This window comes from Salmo salar, chromosome 10, assembly GCF_965601325.2.
Source record: "Salmo salar chromosome 10, fSalSal1, whole genome shotgun sequence".
NCBI classification, from domain to species: domain Eukaryota; kingdom Metazoa; phylum Chordata; class Actinopteri; order Salmoniformes; family Salmonidae; genus Salmo; species Salmo salar.
The window spans coordinates 52,966,924-52,988,513 of NC_138300.1; the positions used below are offsets into that span (position 1 = coordinate 52,966,924).

A 21,590-nucleotide genomic window follows, 5' to 3' on the forward strand; every position below is an offset into this window, starting at 1 on the left:
CCTGGCCAAGATAAAGCAAAGCAGTTCCACAAAACAACAACACAATCTCATCAAACACCCTATTATTACAATTCTCTCTATGCAAATATTTGTATTTGAACATTAACAAATGAAAAAATTAACATAGTATTACAGTTCATTTAAACCAAATGTGTTTCACCCTCCTGAAAAACCTGTGTGTGCTTCATTGTAACTTTTGTTAGTCTATGCAACAATGTTTTGGCTACAATGACACTCTTCAAAAAACACTGTAAAACCCGAGCCAACACCATGTTTGTTAATATATAGGTTTTAGACCACTCAATGTGAAGTGACCTTTGAAAGCAGTTGAAAGTTTTGTAGTAATGAACGGTGAGCTCTCACCTCCGGTGTAACTCTGCAGCCTGCCGACACCATCGGGTGGCGAGAGGTTGATCATGTGATCCGATTCCACACTTTGGACGCCATTTTGGAGGAAAGTTTGGAATTCCTGATACACTGGTGGAAAAAACAGGAGGGCAGAGCGCCGAGCTAGGGAACTTTGACTTGTGGAAATATTGCCGGACCGAGAGAGATAAAAGCATGAGAGCGGGAAACGAATAATTCAGCACTCAGAAAAAAAAGAGGATTTACTCCCTAAATGCACAGACTGAACTTTGGGATTCGTTACTCGCAGTTTCTTCTGCCACTTTGAACTGCACATGTTCTCAGATTTTCAGGCTGCTCAATGAATTGCACGGTACAGAGCTGGGTTTACTGAGAACCGGTTTGTTTATGTTTAGTGTATGAGAAATGGTTGGAGATACGAACGTGACATACGGTAATAGTGTTTCACATAGCTGTTAGTGGTAAACTGGTGTCGGAATCGTGCGCTGTCTCTGGCAGTAACCTAAATGAACCCTGTCAGTTAGCCCTGCCAGCGATACAAGCTGGTCACATTGGCATTCACGGCGGGTCATCTGAATAGCCTATAATCTACAAAAAAAAATCGGATTCATTGCATTTTTGTAGTCCAGTAAGAAAAAAACGGTGCCTTTTGTAGTCTATTGAATAGGCAGGAGCTATAGCGCACATTGCGTTTTTTGAGGAGAGAAGAGACTAGTTTCTGTTCATGCTAAAACGGTGCAAACTCCTGGCTCTGCCCCTCTGGCAACTGTAGCAAAGGATATCTGAAGCAAGGGAGTGTAGGCTACTACACCAAACATTAGCCTGCACGAAACAGTGCCTGCGTTTACTTTTCCTGCTGCACTTGGGAGCTGTCATGCCTATACGAAAGAAAGGTGAGAATCCCGATTCGTCTGTTTTGTGATAGATAGCACATCTCATGTAATGGCAGCCTGCTATGAAAGCGATATGCTACAGAATGTCAATAGCTGTAGCAAGCTAAAGCAAACGACAGCAGGCCAATGCAGACGAATATTACAAAAAAATTGCCACCTCATGTGTTGCCACATCAACTGATATCGTGCAACAAATATAGCGACAGTCAGAGCTACATATGTTGCATATTACACGTGAGTTGTTGCCAATGCATTCTGCCACCTGACTTTCTCTCAGTCACCGATTTAAATATGAAACCCTTAGCCAGTCTGTTGATATCACATAACCTATATCAATCCTTTGATTATGTATTAATGTAGTTGCCATTTATTCACTCATTGCCTTGTTGGTTGTTGATATGTTTTGTTTACAGATGCTCAAAGAGCTTTACTGCTCATGGAGGAATACAAGACGAAACTTGGACAGACAGAAGACCGACAACTCAGACAGTCACTAGAAAGAGTCATCAACATCTTTCAGAGCAACCTCTTCCAAGCCTTGATAGGTATGATACCCCTTCATTCAAACCCAGGCCTAGTGTGTTCACAAAGTCTGTCAAATCAGTCCACTTCCTCTACTTTTCCCCTGTATTGTCACCTGCCTAACCTGCTTGAGCAATGCAAACAGGTTTTTCTGTTTTTACCCGGAACCTGCCTCTCCCCTACCCGGAGCACACTGATCTCAACATGCTGGAGATTGAAATGTTTTACCCAGCAAGGAAGACAGTCACTTGATTCCAACAGAATGGTCATTATAAATATGTTTAATTTGAATCATTTCAAGTTATCCTGTGCCTTCTCTAGGTTTCATAACTGTAATGACATAGTAACTACTGTACAACTAACTCATTTCAAACTGAATTTGTTTAGTTTCCTATCGCTACAATTCAGTCATTAATTTCTGTGGGATATCTTTTAGTTTACTGACTTGTAATAACTTTCTTGTTCCCAAAGTAACCTACTGACTACTTGGCATGAGGGTGGCGTAGTGTAAAGTCTTGTCCTATAAGCTTTGACACCACGGCAACACCACGACAACACTACGGAGCAGGAATTCCCAATGTGTTGCTCATTCTGGCGTGCCCCTCCTCTCCTTATTGTAGTATTGACCCAGAAGTGGTGGTTTTCGGGTGCCTGGCCTCCTACCAAGAACCTGTCTCGACTGTCTTGAGTTACATCTCTGTTTTTAAACTGTGTGTGTGTGTTGGCTATGTTCCCCCTTTTATAGGCCCTGCATTGCAGTATAAGGCTAGTATAATTATTTGTTTTACAGCCGATTAAACTGCACCCAAAGAATCAAACAAAACATTGTGGGCTGGGTGCTGAAATCAGTCATTTTTGATAAAAACTTCATTTTATGTGACGTCAGAGCTGCAGTCCACCCACGCTGCTCGAGTCCATCGTAAATCGTGGAGTTGAGTTTAGTCGGCTAGTATTTCTTTACTGTTTTGATTGAATATAGTCCTAGACAGGTTGAGTCGTCTATGTGCTATAATCTGTTACAGTAGCCAATAAAGGGTGTGTGTGTTGTACTGTAGATTGTTGGACTTTGTAACAACACTTCCTCTAATATGCCCTTTAGATCTAAGGTCTGCCTGGAAGATATCCGGCTGCTCACTAGGCAGATACTGGCTGTTGCTTTACTCAGTTTGTTTTGGGGTTGTACCTCCAACAAAAGTTGAAGAATGGTCACATTTGATCACGGCAGTACTCATGTTACATTTGTTTGAGTGAAAGGTTCCGTAGATGTCCGTCACCCCAGAGAAGATGCTGTGAACCGGTGCTTAATAGCAGTTGTTCCAGGATGAAAGACACCATTAACAACCCTGTCATCTCTGGGAAGACACTTTTTTCTTTTTTGTGATAGAACTTCCAGTCCGGACAGTTAGGCTAACTCATTTGCTTCCTTTCCACCAGCCCACCCCTAGGGCCACCGCCACCCCTACAGTAACTCTTATGGATTGAAACCCTTCCATTCACTGGTGTAATTGAAGAGCAGTGGTTGTTGATTGGCTAAGCACTCCTCATTGTCCTCTACATGTTCTTTTAATCTCATTAGCTGGTCCTCCTGTCTCTCTCTCCCCCCCGTCTCTGTCTCTCCCCCTGTCTCTCTGTCTCTGTCTCTCCCCCTGTTTCTCTCCCCCTGTTTCTCTCCCCCTGTTTCTCTCCCCCTGTTTCTCTCCCTCTGTCTTTCTCTCTGTCTCTGTCTCTCTCCCTGTCTGTCTCTCCCCCTGTCTCTGTCTCTCCCCCTGTCTGTCTCTCCCCCTGTTTCTGTCTGTCTCTCCCCCTGTCTCTCCCCCTGTCTCTGCCCCTGTCTTTCTCTCTGTCTCTCCCCCTGTCTCTGTCTCCCCGTCTCTGTCTCTGTCTCTGTCTCCCCCTGTCTCTCCCCCATCTGTCTCTTTGTGTTTCTCTCTGTCTCTCCTGTCTCTCCCCTGTCTCTCTCTGTCTCTTTGTTTCCCCCTGTCTCTCTGTCTCTCCCCCTGTCTCTGTCTCTCCCCCTGTCTCTGTCTCTCCCCCTGTCTCTGTCTCTTTGTGTTTCTCTCTGTCTCTCTCCTGTCTCTCTGTCTCTTTGTTTCCCCCTGTCTCTCCCCTGTCTCTCCCCGTCTGTCTCTTTGTGTTTCTCTCTCTCCCCCTGTCTCTCTCGCCCCCTCTCTCCCCCTGTCTCTCTCGCCCCCTCTCTCCCCCTGTCTCTCGCCCCCTCTCTCCCCCTGTCTCTGTCTCTCCCCCTGTCTCTCTCGCCCCCTCTCTCCCCCTGTCTCTGTCTCTTTGTGTTTCTCTCTGTCTCTCCCCCTGTCTCTGTCTCTCCCCCTGTCTCTCTCGCCCCCTCTCTCCCCCTGTCTCTGTCTCTTTGTGTTTCTCTCTGTCTCTCCCCCTGTCTCTGTCTCTCCCCCTGTCTCTCTCGCCCCCTCTCTCCCCCTGTCTCTCGCCCCCTCTCTCCCCCTGTCTCTGTCTCTCCCCCTGTCTCTCTCGCCCCCTCTCTCCCCCTGTCTCTGTCTCTTTGTGTTTCTCTCTGTCTCTCCCCCTGTCTCTCTGTCTCTCCCCCTGTCTCCCAACCCCAGTGTTTTATTCTTTGATCAGTTCACACCGAAGATTTATTGACCCTTGCATGGTTACACAGGTTCAGGCATTATACACACATGACTGACTGCTGATAAGTACACAGACATACAGTACAGTAATCTACTACGCACGCACACGCTTACACACACTCCCTCTGACCCTCTCTCGTTCACTCCTCCCTCCCTACTTTTGGGTCCTGTTGTTGGTTGCTGATGAAAAAGCGGAATAAGATGGGAAGCAATCTGGTCTGTGTAAGATATGTATGATAAAAGTCAGGCGTGTAATCCGACTACTGACATGATTACTCTGATGCTACTGCTGCTAATCCCTTCTGATTTACTTGCTGGTCAGAGAGTGTCTTCAGGGGAGAGAGTGTGTGTGTCATTTTTCAAGATGTAGACTAGCAGCTTTATCCAACTCTTATTGGACCTGATCACAGTGCAGAAGTAGAAGAGGCTGGTTTTAGTTGAATAGTAACCCAGGTCTGTTTTACTTGTACAAATATGAATGTGGCTACTGCACTCAATACACATTCAAAACCTTTTTACAGCTGGTTATAGTTTTAGGGCTGGGGCAGCTGTATCAAACCACCTGGATAGAGATTGAGTATGCATATGTATGTGTGTGTGTGTGTGTGTGTTTGAGAAGGGAGGATACAGTTCAATCTGAATTGCATAGACACACCCAAGGTGATGAATTACATTCATGGTATGCTTTGAAACCTGATAAAAAGTCTAATTCATTTCATCCTCCTCCTCCCCCTGTATGTCAGAGAGCTGTATAGAGCTCCACCCAGGGCCCATTATGCCACACCAGGGTATCCTGCTCTAATTATTTCCTATAGCAGCCTATCCTATATATAGTGTCAGGCAGTCTTCAATGGTGCAAGGTGAATACAGCAGACAGGAAGAAAGGCAGACAGGCAGGCCAGCTATCTTCAGTGTGTCTTTGGTCTAATAGAAACTGCGTCTTGATTTTGACGTTTTGGGTATTGGCAAAAAATATTATTTATTTTTTTACCTTTTATTTAACCAGCTAGGCTAGTTGAGAACAAGTTCTCATTTACAACTGCGATCTGGCCAAGATAAAGCAAAGCAGTGCGACAAAAACAACACAGAGTTACACATGGGATAAACAAACGTACAGTCAATAACACAATAGAAAAAAATCTATATACAGTGTGTGTAAATGTAGTAAGATTAGGGAGGTAAGGCAATAAATAGGCCATAGTGGCAAAATAATTACAATTTAGCATTAGCACTGGAGTGATAGATGTGCAGATGTTGTGCAAGTAGAGATACTGGGGTGCAAAAGAGGAAGAAGATAAATAACAGTATGGTGATGAGGTAGTTGGGTGGGCTATTTACAGATGGGCTGGGTACTGGTGCAGTGATCGGTAAGCTGCTCTGACAGCTGATGCTTAAAGTTAGAGAGGGAGATATGTCTCCAGCATCAGTGAATTTGTATTTTTTTTGCAATTCATTCCAGTCATTGGCAGCAGAGAACTGGAAGGAAAGGCAGCCAAAGGAGAAGTTGGCTTTGGGGATGACCAGTGAGATATACTTGCTGGAGCGTGTGCTACGGGTGGGTGTTGCTATGGTGACCAGTGAGCTGAGATAAGGCAGGGTTTTACCTAGCAAAGACTTATAGATGACCTGGAGCCAGTGGGTTTGGCGACGAATATGAAGCGAGGGCCAGCCAACGAGAGCATACAGGTCGCAGTGGTGGGTAGTATATTGGGCTTTGGTGACAAAACGGATGGCACAGTGATAGACTACATCCAATTTGCTGAGTAGAGTGTTGGAGGCTATTTAGTAAATAACATCGCTGAAGTCGAGGATCAGTAGGATAGTCAGTTTTACGAGGGTATGTTTGGCAACATATGTGAAGGAGGCTTTGTTGCGAAACAGGAAGCCGATTCTAGATTTGATTTTGGATTGGAGATGCTTAATGTGAGTCTGGAGGGAGAGTTTACAGTCTAACCAGACACCTAGGTATTTGTAGTTGTCCACATATTCAAAGTCAGAACCGTCCAGAGTAGTGATGCTAGTCGGGCGGGCGGGTGCGGGCAGCGATCGGTTGAAGAGCATGCATTTAGTTTTACTTGCATTTAAGAACAGTTGGAGGCCACGGAAGGAGTGTTGTATGGCATTGAAGCTCGTCTGGAGGTTTGTTAACACAGTGTCCAAAGAAGGGCCAGAATTATACAGAATGGTGTCGTCTGCGTAGAGGTGGATCAGAGAATCACCAGCAGCAAGAGCGACATCATTGATTATATATATATACATACACACACACACACACACACACACACACACCACACACACACCACACACACACACACACACACAGAGAATCGGCCGGAGTCGGCCCGAGAATTGAACCCTGTGGCACCCCTATAGAGACTGCCAGAGGTCCGGACAACAGGCCCTCCGATTTGACACACTGAACTCTGTCTGAGAAATAGTTGGTGAACCAGGCGAGGCAGTCATTTGAGAAACCAAGGCTGTTGAGTCTGCCGATGAGAATGCGGTGATTGACAGAGTCAAACCTTGGCCAGGTCGATGAAGACGGCTGCACAGTACTGTCTTTTATCGATGGCGGTTATGATATCGTTTAGGACCTTGAGCGTGGCTGAGGTGCACCCATGACCAGCTTGGAAACCAGATTGCATAGGGGAAAAGGTACAGTGGAATTCGAAATGGTCTGTTATCTGTTTATTAACTTGGCTTTCGAAGACTTTAGAAAGACAGGGCAGGATAGATATAGGTCTGTAACAGTTTGGGTCTAGAGTGTCTCCCCTTTTGAAGAGGGGGATGACCGCAGCAGCTTTTCAATCTTTAGGGATCTCAGACGATACGAGAGAGAGGTTGAACAGGCTAGTAATAGGGGTTGCAACAATTGCGGCGGATAATTTTAGAGAGGGTCCAGATTTTGTAGCCCAGCTGATTTGTAGGGGTCCAGATTTTGCAGCTCTTTCAGAACATCAGCTATCTGGATTTGGGTGAAGGAGAAGTGGGGGGGGGGGGGGGGGGGGCTTGGGAAGTTGCTGTGGGGGGTGCAGAGATGTTGGCCGGGGTAGCCAGGTGGAAAGCATGGCCAGCCGTGGAAAAATGCTTCTTGAAATTCTCGATTATCATAGATTTATCGGTGGTGACAGTGTTTCCTAGCCTCAGTGCAGTGGGCAGCTGGGAGGAGGTGCTCTTATTCTCCATGGACTTCATGTTCCAAAACCTTTTGGAGTTTGTGCTACAGGATGAAAATTTCTGTTTGAAAAAGCTAGCCTTTGCTTTCTTAATTGACTGTGTATATTTGTTCCTAACTTCCCTGAAAAGTTGCATATCGCGGGGGCTATTCGATACTAATGCAGTACCCCACAGGATGTTTTTGTGCTGGTCAAGGGCAGTCAGGTCTGGTGTGAAGCAAGAGCTGTTACATTTACATTTTAGTCATTTAGCAGATGCTCTTATCCAGAGTGACTTACAGTAGTGAATACATACATTTCATTTCATGCATTTTTTTTGTTATTTTTTTTTTGTACTGGCCCCCCGTGGGAATCGAACCCACAACCCTGGCGTTGCACACACCGTGCTGGCGTTGCAAACACCATGCTCTACCAACTGAGCTCAGTGGCTCAGTTCTTAGTTCTACATTTTTTGAATGGGGCATGCTTATTTAAGATGGTGAGAAAGGCACTTTTTAAAGAATAACCAGGCATCCTCTACTGACGGGATGAAATGTCAAACACTAAGTTGTAAAGGGACTTGCTATGCTGGGCCTGCTATAAGCAGCGTTATCCTGTGTGTGTGTGTGTGCGCTTTTCTCCTACCACCCACACACTCTTCTCTGGCCTCCAAGCTCAGGTATCTGGTAATGGTATGATGACTTGCAGACCTGCCTTCACGTCAGTCCCCTCTTAGCAGGTCAGAGTCAACATGCCTTGACCTGGTGCCCATGGGTTAGAGGTGAAAGGTCAGGGACCTTGACTAACTTTAACCCTGTGAAGGACTATATATTTAAAAGCTAGACTGACTGAGGAATACACTAGTTCTAAGCTGTAGTGCTGTACTTTCTCTCACATATGATGTAAGATAAGTGGTTTACCATGGGGGTTCCCTCCAGTGTAATTCCTTCCTGGTTGTAACCTGAGACAGAGCTTAATAATCTTGGGCTCTCCCTCTAAGTGTTGTGTATCAGAGCCTCACCACCTTACCTGGTCTAGGCTCTGCCATGCCCTGCAAACAACCCTCCATTTTGGCATCATACTGACTGGAGGAAGGACAGGGCAGGGCAGGGCAGGGCAGCTGTGCCCTCTGCAGAACCATGCCTAACTCAGAGCTATAAATATCACATTTTATTTGTCACGTGCTGAATAAAGAGGTGTAGACCTTACTCTAAAATGCTTACTTACAAGCCCTTAACCAACAATACAGTTTTAAGAAAATATTTACAAAAAAAACTAAAGAGAGAGAGGAAACACAAGTAACAATATTGAGGCTATATACAGGGGGTACTGGTACCGAGTCAGTGTGGGGGTACAGGTTAGTCGAGGTAATTGAGGTAATATGTACATGTTGGTAGGGGTGAAGTGACTATGCATAGATAATAAACAGTGAGTAGCAGCAGCGTAAAAAGAATGGGAGCGGGGGTCAATGAAATAGTCCGGTGGCCATTTGATTAGCTGTTCAGCAGTCTTATGGCTTGGGGGTAGAAGCTGTTAAAAACCTAAGGATCCACCCCCTTTTCCCCAATTTGACTAAAATGACATGCCCTAATCTAACTGCCTGTAGCTCAGGACCTGAAGCAAGGATATGCATATTCTTGATATCATTTGAAAGGAAACACTTTGATGTTTGTGGAAATGTGAAATTAATGTAGGAGAATATAACACATTAGATCTGGTGAAAGATAATACAAAGAAAAATCCATATTTTGTAAGTTTTTTTAAAATGTTGTACTGTCTTTGAAATGCAAGAGAAAGGCCATAATGTATTATTCCAGCAAAGTTTTAGACTGATCCAATGGACCATCCATTGCATTTCTGTTCAAAATGTTGTATCAAGACTGCCCGAATGTTCCCAATTGGTTTATTAATAACTTTTCAAGTTCATAACTGTGCATTCTCCTCAAACAATAGCATGGTATTATTTCACTGTAATAACAACTGTAAATTGGACCGTGCAGTTAGATTAACAAGAATTTAAGATTTCTGCCAAAATCAGATATGTCTATGTACTGGGAAATGTTCTTGTTACATACAACCTCATGCTAATTGCATTAACGCACATTAGCTCAACTGTCCCGAGGGTGGGACACCGATCTGTAGAGATCCTTAAGAGGTTTAAGAAGCCTTTTGGACCTAGACTTGGCGCTCCGGTACCAATTTCCGTGCAGAAGCAGAGAGAACAGTCTATGACAATGGGGCTGGAGTCTTTGGTGATTTTTAGGGCCTTCCTCTGACACCGCCTGGTATAGAGGTCCTGGATGGCAGGAAGCGTAGCCCCAGTGATGTACTGGACCGTACGCACTACCCTCTGTAGCGCCTTGCCGTTGCCATACCAGGCGGTGATGCAGCTAGTCAGGATGCTCTTGATGGTGTAGCTGTACAACTTTTTGAGGATTTGAGGACCCATGCCAAATCTTTTCAGTCGCCTGAGGTGGAATAGGCGTTGTCGTGCCCTCGTCACAACTGTCTTAGTGTGTTTGAACCATGATAGTTTGTTGATGTGGACACCAAGGAACTTGAAGCTCTCAACCTGCTCCACTACAGCCCTGTCAATGAGAATGGGGGTGTGCTTGGTTCCTCCTTTTCCTCTTGTTCACAAACATCTCCTTTGTCTTGATCACGTTGAGGGAGAGATTGTTGTCCTGGCACCACACTGCCAGGTCTCTGACCTCCTCCCTATAGGCTATCTCATTGTTGTCGGGGATCAGGCCTACCACAGTTGTCGTCTGCAGACTTAATGATGGTGTTGGAGTCGTGCTTGGCCATGCAGTCATGGGTGAACAGGGAGTACATTAGGGGACTAAGCACACACCCCTGAGGGCCCATGTGTTGAGGATGAGTTTGCCAGATGTGTTGTTGCCTGCTCTTACCACCTGGGGGCGGCCCATCAGGAAGCTCAGGATCCAGTTGCAGAGGGAGGTGTTTAGTCCCAAGGTCCTTAGCTTAGTAAAGAGCTTTGAGTGCACTATGGTGTTGAACGCTGAGCTGTAGTCAATGAACAGCATTCTCACATAGGTGTTCCTTTTTGTCCAAGTGGGAAAGGGCAGTGTGGAATGCAATAGAGATTGTGTCATCTGTGGATCTGTTGGGGCGGTATGTGAATTGGAGTGGGTCTAGGGTTTCTGTGATGATGGTGTTGATGTACACTACAAATTCAGGCAAACTATCATCCATGTTGCCATCAAATGCTCCACCATGACATTTGTTTGGATTCTCAAAACATTTGTAGCCAACATCTGCGGACTTTACTAAAACGGTTTCTGATAGGCCTGTTTGTATTTAGTTCCTACAAAATGCAAGATAATATGAAAACGTGTTCCTTTTAATCGAGGTCTGCTTCTTTTCCTTTTACAAGATATTTTAGCTTAGTCAGCATGAGAGTGTTATTTTTCTCTTCTCCTGTTCAAGTGGTGTGAAGTTCTGTAGCTTGACCTCACAGTGACCTCTACATCTGCATGGCAACACAGAACTTCCGTAGTAATCATCAATCAGTTACCAACCCAGTACCATACGCTAGTGTAGTCTCTGGTGATTCGGTTCTGAATCCCTACCAGTCCTGTTTGCACATCTGTAAACCTGCCACATGTACCGTGTTTACCGAGCAGTTAGCCAAGCTAAGCTCCCTAGTGAAAGGCTAAACATAGCCAAGTTGTGTGAGTGAAGGGCTGAAATGGGTAGTGTGCACACGATATGAGAGCTAATTGTCACTTAGTTTGTTTCAGTGAAGGATCAGATCCAGACAAGATCTACAGTTCAATCACAGAATGGAACACATAAAGAATAAAATAAATGTTTGAACTATTAACCAATATTCAATAAATAGGATGGGGGGAAAAAAATAATATCGTGCATATCTTTATTTTTTTAATTTAACCTTTTATTTAACTAGGCAAGTCAGTTAAGGACAAATTCTTATTTTCAATGACAGCCTAGGAACAGTGGGTTAAGTGCCTTGTTCAGGGGGCAGAACGACAGGTTTTTACCTTGTCAGCTCAGGGATTTGATCTTGCAACCACTAGGCTACCTGCCGCCCCGCTCTGATCATTTGGGGCCATTGTCATGTCATTATTGTCACAATGGTATGCCACACCTGTCGGATGGATTATCTTGGCAAAGGAGAAATGCTCACAAACAGGGATGTAAACAAATTTGTGCAAAAACATTTAGAGAAATAAGCATTTTGTGCATATGGAACATTTCTGTTTCAGCTCATGAAACATGGGACCAACACTTTACATGTTGCGTTTATATTTTTGTTCCGTGTAAATGCTTATGAGTACATTGGGAAAAGGTGATACCTAGTCAGTTGTTCAACTGAAATGTGTCTTCTGCATTTAACCCAACCCCTCTCAATCGGAGAGGTGTGGGAGGCTGCCTTAGTCGACATCCACGTCATCGGCGCCCGGGGAACACATTGCAAACATTTTGTACAGTTTCTGACAATTTATACAAGTAACTAAAAAATGCTACTTAGTTTGCTGCATGCACACAAACAAATATTATCCTGCAAGGCTCTTGATCCGTGAGGGGATTCTCTGCTATTACCAGGCGAATGCTTGATATTAGAAGAAGCTAACCACTTAGCTAGATGGCTAACTAGCTACTACATTAGAAACAAATCAGAATTTCACATTGAGCTAGCTAAATAAGGTAGGTCGTAGCTAGTGTTTCTATATGGATATAGAAAAGGTATAACATTTTAGATGTGGCATTTAGCACATTTTAGACAGTTAACTTCTATCTAGCTGGCAAACATTTAGTTGTGAATTCCATACTGTACTTAGATCACCTGGTGCATGCTGCACAACAGTGAGTGATTCACAAGGCTCTGGTCTCTTGTCATTGTGTGCTTGTAAACAAACACCACGTGACTGGGGACTACTGTAAGCTTCATAATAATGTGACAGGTAAAATGAAGGACACAATGTTCTTTATCTCCTAAAGTATTGCACAAGTTGAATGCAGGTATTTACTTAAGTACCTACAAATGTATAATTTTTTTTCAAAGAAACAGTTTCAACGGTGCTGAAAAACCATCCCGTGTTTTTTTTCCCCCAAATACCCCGGTATACTGCCCAAGCCTAGATCTCAGTGTGTAAAAATGACATGTTAATTTCCCCGTTGTTAAACAGTATATCAGTGGATATATTGGTATTGCTAAGCTTCGTCCCTCCCAAAATAATCGGAATTGGTTTTGGACCCCCAAAAAATATTGGTTGGGCTCTAGTTGGAACTTTTTCTGTCATTCTGCCCCACCTTGTTTCAGAGGCAACTTAGCACCCTAATAGGCATTGCATGTACTTGTATCATACTATTCACTGCTAGTTTCATTCAGACCTGGCTTCAAATACTGCCTGGCTTCAAATACTGCCTGGCTTCAAATACCGCCTGGCTTCAAATACCGCCTGGCTTCAAATACCGCCTGGCTTCAAATACCGCCTGGCTTCCCATTCTTAAAGTGGAACTGAAACGCTCAAATCAACCTACATTGTTTTACATGTCGATGTTAGGTAACCTTGTTGAATGTGATGTTATGAAAATGTTTTTAGAACATATGTTTTTCGAGTGCTTAGCACAAGATAGAAAGATGTGGCCGCAGCGCCTAGCACAAGATTGGAGAGATGTGGCCGCAGCGCCTAGCACAAGATTGAGAGATGTGGCCGCAGCGCCTAGCACAAGCTTGGAGAGATGTGGCCGCAGCGCCTAGCACAAGCTTGGAGAGATGTGGCCGCAGCGCCTAGCACAAGCTTGGAGAGATGTGGCCGCAGCGCCTAGCACAAGATAGAAAGATGTTGCCGCAGCCATATTGAAACAACGTAATGGGAATGGTAGAGCGTCCGCACGCCTACTTTACTCATGGCTTTTTGATCAAGAAGTGAATAAACTACCAATTTGAGATGGCACAATAAAATACTAAAAGGTCAACAAGCCTTTATAATCTGGTCCAAAATATGCGCTTTAAGCTCATTCAGTTGGAGGATACATACATAAGTGATTTTCACATGGGCATTGGCATCGGATGTAGCTACAGTTACCCAACATTTAGTAAGCTAGCTAACTGTCCACCATAACAAGGACGTTACCTAGCATCCAATAAGCCTGTATAGTTCTGTCAAAAACCCACTTGCACTGAAGCAAGCTGTTCTGCTGACGTCACTAGCTAGCAAAATATCCATCAATAGGTTAGCTTGCTGTGGTTCTCGGGTAGCTATGATAGCCGAAATTGCACAGCATACTTTTTTTTGGTCAATTTATCGTTCATGCCATGTTAACTGGCTAGTCTTTAATCGGATAGCCTTCTAAGAAATTATGAAAACATTTTCAATAAGGCTACTAACATGTATTGTAATCTGGGCTGCTTGTCAGACAAACGATTCAAGTGATGTCATTGATGACACGTTATTAAGATGGCGGCACGCAGTAGTCAGAAAATAATGAGTTTTTCAGCAGTTTTAAGGGTAGGAACATGCATCTTTATCACATTTGGTTTTCAAAATCACCTTAACTTACTAAAGTGTTTCAGTTCATCTTTAAGTTTTTAGTTTTTGCATCTTTTCCTTCAACCAGCTGAAAATACAATATTTTTGGTAATGAAAAATATATTTCACAGCTGTTTAGATGGTACAATGATTCTCTACACTATACTTGCTTGTTTTGTCACAAACTGAAATTAGGCACACTATAAGAATTTTAACCCCCTGGAAATGGAGGAGCGATTTCTGCATAGTGCATCTTTAAATATTCACTGCATTTGAATCCAGGTCTGTTTGGTCCTAAGGATATTTGAAATATTGTCTTTGGAAATACAGTACCAGTCAAAAGTTTGGCCACACCTACTCATTCAAGGGTTTTTGTTTATTTTGACAATTTTCTACATTGTAGAATAGTAGTGAAGACTTCAAAACTATGAAATAACACATATGGAATCATCTAGTAACCAAAAAAGTGTTAAACAAATCGAAATATATTTTACCCTTTTGATTCTTCGAAGTAGCTACCGTTTGCCTTGATGACAGCTTTGCACACTCTTGGCATTCTATCAACCAGCTTCATCTGGAATGCTTTTCCAACAGTCTTGGAGTTCACACATATGCTGAGCACTTGTTGGCTGCTTTTCCTTCACTCTGTGGTCTAATTCATCCCAAACCATCTCAGTTGGATGGGGTCGGGTGATTGTGGAGGCCAGCTCATCTGATGCAGCACTCCATCACTCTCATTGGTCAAATACTTACACAGCCTGGAGGTGTGTTGGGTCATTGTCCCTTTTGAAAAACAAATGATAGTCCCACTAAGCGCAAACCAGATGGGATGGCATATCACTGCAGAACGCTGTGGTAGCCATGCTGGTTAAGTGTGCCTTGAATTCTAAATAAATCACTGACAGCGTCACTAGTAAAGCACCATCACACCACCACCTCCATGCTTCACGGTGGGAACCACACATGCAGAGATCATCCGTTCACCTACTGTGTCTCACAAAGACATGGCGGTTGGAACCAAAGATCTAAAATTTGGACTCATCAGACCAAAGGACAGATTTCCATTGCTCGTGTTTCTTGGCCCAAGCAAGTCTCTTCTTATTAGTGTCCTTTTAGTAGTGGTTTCTTTACAGCAATTCAACCATATGAAGGCCTGATTCACGGTCTCTTCTGAACAGTTGATATTGAGATGTCTCTGTTACTTGAACTCTGTGAAGCATTTATTTGGGCTGCAATTTCTGAGGCTGGTAACTCTAATGAACTTATTCTCTTTAGCAGAGGTAAAAATGGGTCTTCCTTTCCTGTGTCGGTCCTCATGAGAGCCAGTTTCATCATAGCATTTGATGGTTTTTGCGACTGCACTTGAAACTTTAAAAGTTCTTTACATTTTCTGTATTGACTGACCTTCATGTCTTAAAGTAAAGATGGACTGTCATTTCTCTGCTTATTTGAGCTATTCTTGCCATAATATGGACTTGGTCTTTTACCGAATAGGACTATCTTCTGTATACCACCCCTACCTTGTCACAACACAACTGATTGGCTCAAATGCATTAAGAAGGAAAGAAATTCCACAAATGAACTTTTAACATTTAAGTCATTTAGCAGACGCTCTTATCCAGAGCGACTTACAAATTGGTGCATTCACCTTATAATATCCAGTGGAACAACCACTTTACAATAGTGCATCTAAATCTTTTAAGGGGGGGTTAGAAGGATTACTTTATCCTATCCCAGGTATTCCTTAAAGAGGTGGGGTTTCAGGTGTGTCCGGAAGTTTAACAAGGCACACCTGTTCATTGAAATGCATTCCAGGTGACTACCTCATGAAGCTGGTTGAGAGAATGCCAAGAGTGTGCAAAGCCGTCATCAAGGCAAAGGGTGGCTACTTTGAAGAATCTCAAATATAAAATATACACTACCGTTCAAAAGTTTGGGGTCACTTAAAAATGTCCTTTTTTAAGAAAAACACTTTTTGTCCATGTGAATAAAATCAAATGATCAGAAATACAGTGTAGACATTGTTAATGTTCTAAATGACTATTGTAGCTGGAAACGGCCGATTTAAAAAAAATTAATAATAATAATTATAAAAAATAATAATAATTATAAATAAAAAAATTATATTTATATTTTTTTATAGAATATCTACATAGGCGTACAGAGGCCCATTATCAGCAACCATCAGTCCTGTGTTCCAATGGCACGTTGTGTTAGCTAATCAAAGTTTATCATTTTAAAAGGCTAATTGATCATTAGAAAACCCTTTTGCAATTATGTTAGCACGGCTGAAAAACTGTTGTTTTGATTAAAGAAGCAATAGAACTGTACTTCTTTAGACTAGTTGAGTATCTGGAGCATCAATATTTGTGGGTTCGATTACAGGCTCAAAATGGCCAGAAACAAAGAACTTTCTTCTGAAACTCGTCAGTCTATTCTTGTTCAGAGAAATGAAGGCTATTCCATGCGAGAAATTGCCAAGAAACTGAAGATCTTGTACAATGCTGCGTACTACTCCCTTCACAGAACAGCGCAAACTGGCTCTAACCAGAATAGAAAGAGGAGTGGGAAGCCCCGGTGCACAACTGACCAAGAGGGCAAGTAAATTAGACTGCCTAGTTTGAGAAACGGACACCTCACAAGTCCTCAACTGGCACCTTCATTAAATAGTACCCGCAAAACACCAGTCTCAACGTCAACAGTGAAGAGACGACTCCGGGATGCTGGCCTTCTAGGCAGAGTTCCGCTGTCCAGTGTCGGTGTTCTTCTGCCCATCTTAATCGTGTATTTTTTTTGGCCAGTCTGAGATATGGCTTTTTCTTTGCAACTCTGCGTAGAAGGCCAGCATCCCAGAGTCGCCTCTTCACTACAATGTAGAAAATAGTCAAAATAAAGGAAAAACCCTTGAATGAGTAGGTATGTCCAAACTTTTGACTGGTACTGTAAGTATTTTTAAATGGTTTTGGCTATTTATAGGAAGTTATTTGAAAATACTTTTAAATACTTCAAATAGAGGTAGCTGATTTGGCCACATTCTTTTTATGATTTAGTTAAGAGAGGTCTCGCTGATAGTTTTGCCATTTAGAATTGTGTACATGTAATTCATGATTTCAAGTAGTAGGTCTATTTGAAATCTCTGTTTAGCTGTTATATCCTTAAAGTTAAGGTCATATTGAATGGGAATGAAGAGCATTAACATATGACACGGCTCACAGGGATAGCTAGGCTTGGCCTTTACACTACTGGTTCTCTGAACTAGTGTCATCAGCCCTTACTCATGTAACATGCTACTGTACATAGCTCAGATACATCATATGCCTGACATTATACTGTTACTCTATACGTACACGAGTGCGATGTGTGTGTAGTACTACTACTACAAATGGTAAATTATGCCTAACTTATTTTGTTGTCCGACTGGATTTATAGTAAACACATTATCCATACTCAAGTAAAACATTTATCATATTATGTAGCCTTTTGAGACATACACTTACTTACGTGCTGAGACATACTGAAATACACTTACTTACGTGCTGAGACATACTGAAATGCACTTACTTACGTGCTGAGACATAATGAAATGCACTTACTTACGTGCTGAGACATACTGAAATGCACTTACTTACGTGCTGAGACATACTGAAATGCACTTACTTACGTGCTGAGACATACTGAAATACTGTTGGTCGGAAGTTTACATACACTTAGGTTGGAGTCATTTAAAACTAGTTTTTCAACCACTCCTCACATTTCTTGTTAACAAACTATAGTTTTGGCAAGTCGGTTAGGACATCTACTTTGTGCATGACACAAGTAATTTTTCCAACAATTGTTTACAGACAGATTATTTCACTTATAATTCACTGTATCACAATTCCAGTGGGTCAGAAGTTTACATACATTAAGTTGACTGTGCTTTTAAACAGCTTGGAAAATTCCAGAAAATGTCATGGCTTTAGAAGCTTCTGATAGGCTAATTGATATAATTTGAGTCAATTGGAGGTGTACCTGTGGATGTATTTCAAGGCCTACCTTCAAACTCAGTGCCTCTTTGCTTGACATCATGGGAAAATCAAAAGAAATCAGCCAAGACCTCAGGAAAAAAATTGTAGACCTCCACAAGTCTGGTTCATCCTTGGGAGCAATTTCCAAACGCCTGAAGGTATCACGTTCATCTGTACAATCGTACGCAAGTATAAACACCATGGGACCATGCAGCCGTCATACCGCTCAGGAAGGAGACACGTTCTGTCTCCTAGAGATGAACGTACTTTGGTGCGAAAAGTCAGGAATTGTGAAAAACTGAGTTTACATGTATTTGGCTAAGGTGTATGTAAACTTCCGACTTCAACTGTACACTTACTAACATGCTGAGACACACTGAAATACACTTACTTACAGTTGAAGTTAGAAGTTTACATACACATTTTTTGACATTTACATTTTAGTCATTTAGCAGACGCTCTTATCCAGAGCGACTTACAGTAGTGAATGCATACATTTCATTTCATACATTTTTTTTCTTCCTGTGCTGGCCCCCCGTGGGAATCGAACCCACAACCCTGGCATTGCAAACACCATGCTCTACCAACTGAAATACATTTAAACTCAGTTTTTCACAATTCCTGACATTTAATCCCAGTAACAATTCCCTGTTTTAGGTCATTTAGGATCACCGCTTTATTTTAAGAATGTGAAATGTCAGAATAATAGTAGAGAGAATTATTTATTTATTTCATCACATTCCCAGTGGGTCAGAAGTTTACATGCACTCGATTAGTATTTGGTGGCATTGCCTTTAAATTGTTTAACTTTGTCAAACATTTCGGGTAGCCTTCCACAAGCTTCCCACAATAAATTGGGTGAATTTTGGCCCATTCCTCCTGACAGAGCTGGTGTAACTGAGTCAGGTTTGTAGGCCTCCTTGCTCACACGCTTTTTCAGTTCTGCCCACAAATTTTCTATAGGGTTGAGTTCAGGGCTTTGTGATGGCCACTCCAATACCTTGACTTTGTTGTCCTTAAGCCATTTTGCCACACCTTTGGAAGTATGCTTGGGGTCATTGTCCATTTGGAAGACCCATTTGCAACCAAGCTTTAACTTCCTGACTGATGTCTTGATGTTGCTTCAATATATCCTCATAATTGTCCTTGCTCATGATGCCATCTATTTTTTGAAGTGCACCAGTCCCTCCTGCAGCAAAGCACCCCCACAACATGATGCTGCCACCCCCATGCTTCACAGTTGGGAAGGTGTTCTAAGGCTTGCAAGCCTCCCCCCTTTTCCTCCAAACATAACATTTTTACATTTACATTTGTCATTTAGCAGACGCTCTTATCCAGAGCGACTTAAAGTAGTGAATGCATACATTTCATATTTATAAAAAAAAAAATAATAATCGTACTGGCCCCCCGTGGGAATCGAACCCACAACCCTGGCGTTGCAAACACCATGCTCTACCAACTGAGCCACACGGGACTGATGGTCATTATGGCCAAACAGTTCTAGTTTTGTTTCATCAGACCAGAGGACATTAATCCAAAAAGTACAATCTTTGTCCACGTGCAGTTGCAAACCGTAGTCTGGCTTTTTTATGGAGGTTTTGGAGCATTGGCTTTTTCCTTGCTGAGCGGCCTTCCAGGTTATGTCAATATAGGACTCGTTTTACTGTGGATATTGATACTTTTACCTGTTTCCTCTAGTATCTTCACAAGGTCCTTTGCTGTTGTTCTTGGATTGATTTGCACTTTTCGCAAGAAAGTATGTTCATCTCTAGGAGACAGAACGTGTCTCCTTCCTGAGCGGTATGACGGCTGCGTGGTGCCATGGTGTTTTTACTTGCGTTCTATTGTTTGTACAGATGAACGTGGTACCTTCAGGCATTTGGAAATGGTTCCCAAGGATGAACCAGACTTGTGGAGGTCTGGAATTTCTTTTTATGAGGTATTGGCTGATTTCTTTTGTTTTTCCCACGATGTCAAGCAAAGAGGCACGTAGTTTGAAGGTAGGCCTTGAAATACATCCACAGGTACACCTCCAATTGACTCAAATAATGTCAATTAGCCTATCAGAAGCTTCTAAAGCCATGACATCATTTTCTGGAATTTTCCAAGCTGTATAAAGGCACAGTCAACTTAGTGTATGTAAACTTCTGACCCACTGGAATTGTGATACAGCGAATTATAAGTGAAATAATCTGTCTGTAAGCAATTGTTGGAAAAATTACTTGTCATGCACAAAGTAGATGTCCTAACCGTCTTACCAAAACTATAGTTTGTTTGAGTGGTTCGTGGAGTGGTTGAATGGAGTGGTTTTAATGTCTCCAACTTTAGTGTATGTAAACTTCCGACTTCAACTGTACGTGCTGAAACCAGAGACATAATATACCTGTTTTGAACATATTCTGATTTGTGTTTTTCCAAGAACCACAAAACCCAGTGCTAACAGATTCACCACTCTCTATTCCCCTCATTGACATTTCCTCATTCTCCTCCCTACTCCAGATATCCAGGAGTTTTATGAAGTGACCTTACAGGAAGGCCAGACATCTGTTGAGCCAGTCAAGCCTGCAGAGCCCCCCGCACCCCCTGTCACCCTGTGGGACTTCTCCAGCCTTCCCTCCCCCTCCACCGCTGTCACCTCTGACACCCTGCCCAGCAGCCTTACGTCCAGCATAGAGGTAAGCATACTTTATAGCACTGTGATAAGTACTTATAAGCACCTTGTTTGGTATAAGCCCTGTTTTTATTGTTCAAATCTGGCAACCCGCTCCACTAGAACGAATGTGATATAAAGCCAGACTGCTGCTAACCAATCCTATAGGCTTGCTGTGGCAACTGGCAACCCGCTCACTGTTCCCATGCTCTATGTTTCTGGCTGTGTGCCCAGTCACCATACCTTGCACTTTGCGTGTTTAGGCTTAGGTTTTAGTCTTTGTGTGTGTGTGTGTGTGTGTGTGTGTGTGTGTGTGTGTGTGTGTGTGTGTGTGTGTGTGTGTGTGTGTGTGTGTGTGTGAGAAAATGCTGATCCTCCTGTATAATTAATGTACACCACAGTAGTGTGGCTTCAGTACTGCTGGCTGTCTTTGAGATGAGATGATGTGGAGCAAACTCCCCTCCTGGTCCTCTGCCCCTCCCGGTCCTCTGCCCCTCCCGGTCCTCTGGTCCTCCGTCTACTACACCCATACTGTGGTCTTACCATAGAAATTGAATCCATAGAAAGGCTTTGGAACCTCTATCCCTGGCAATGTGACTGGCAAACTCATGGATACACTCACAATGGCTGCCTGTCCACTAGGCCTGACCTCGTTTAGTCAGCTGCTGGATTGTTTGGTCATAGGCTGTTGATCGACAGCGTCTTATTTTTTTATCAAGCGGTCGCAAGTGTATATATATATTTTTTTATGGCACACGAGACAGCTGTCTGATTCCCGCCTGTCTGAGTGGACTAATCCATTGCGGCAGCGGGGATGGTACAGTCCATCACTCAAAGACAGGCTTCGGCAACATAAGGCACGCGCCCACT

The 21,590-nt window shown here is 43.0% G+C and overlaps 1 protein-coding gene across 11 annotated transcripts in view; it reads left to right on the top strand.

Moving 5' to 3' along the window:
* Positions 1-428: 428 nt before the first annotated feature.
* The window catches only part of dlg1a (discs large MAGUK scaffold protein 1a), a 380,448-nt gene continuing 359,286 nt past the window's right edge, over positions 429-21,590 (top strand). For 7 of the 11 annotated variants that reach the window (XM_045687910.2, XM_045687907.2, XM_045687908.2 and 4 more), the window contains exons 1-3: positions 429-1,259; positions 1,673-1,804; positions 20,570-20,745. In XM_045687910.2, coding sequence (XP_045543866.1) covers positions 1,241-1,259; positions 1,673-1,804; positions 20,570-20,745 — 327 coding nt within the window. In that variant the 5' untranslated portion in view covers positions 429-1,240. The remainder of the gene's footprint in view (positions 1,260-1,672; positions 1,805-20,569; positions 20,746-21,590) is intronic. The other 4 variants (XM_045687911.2, XM_045687913.2, XM_082957074.1 and 1 more) reach the window with 1 other exon arrangement.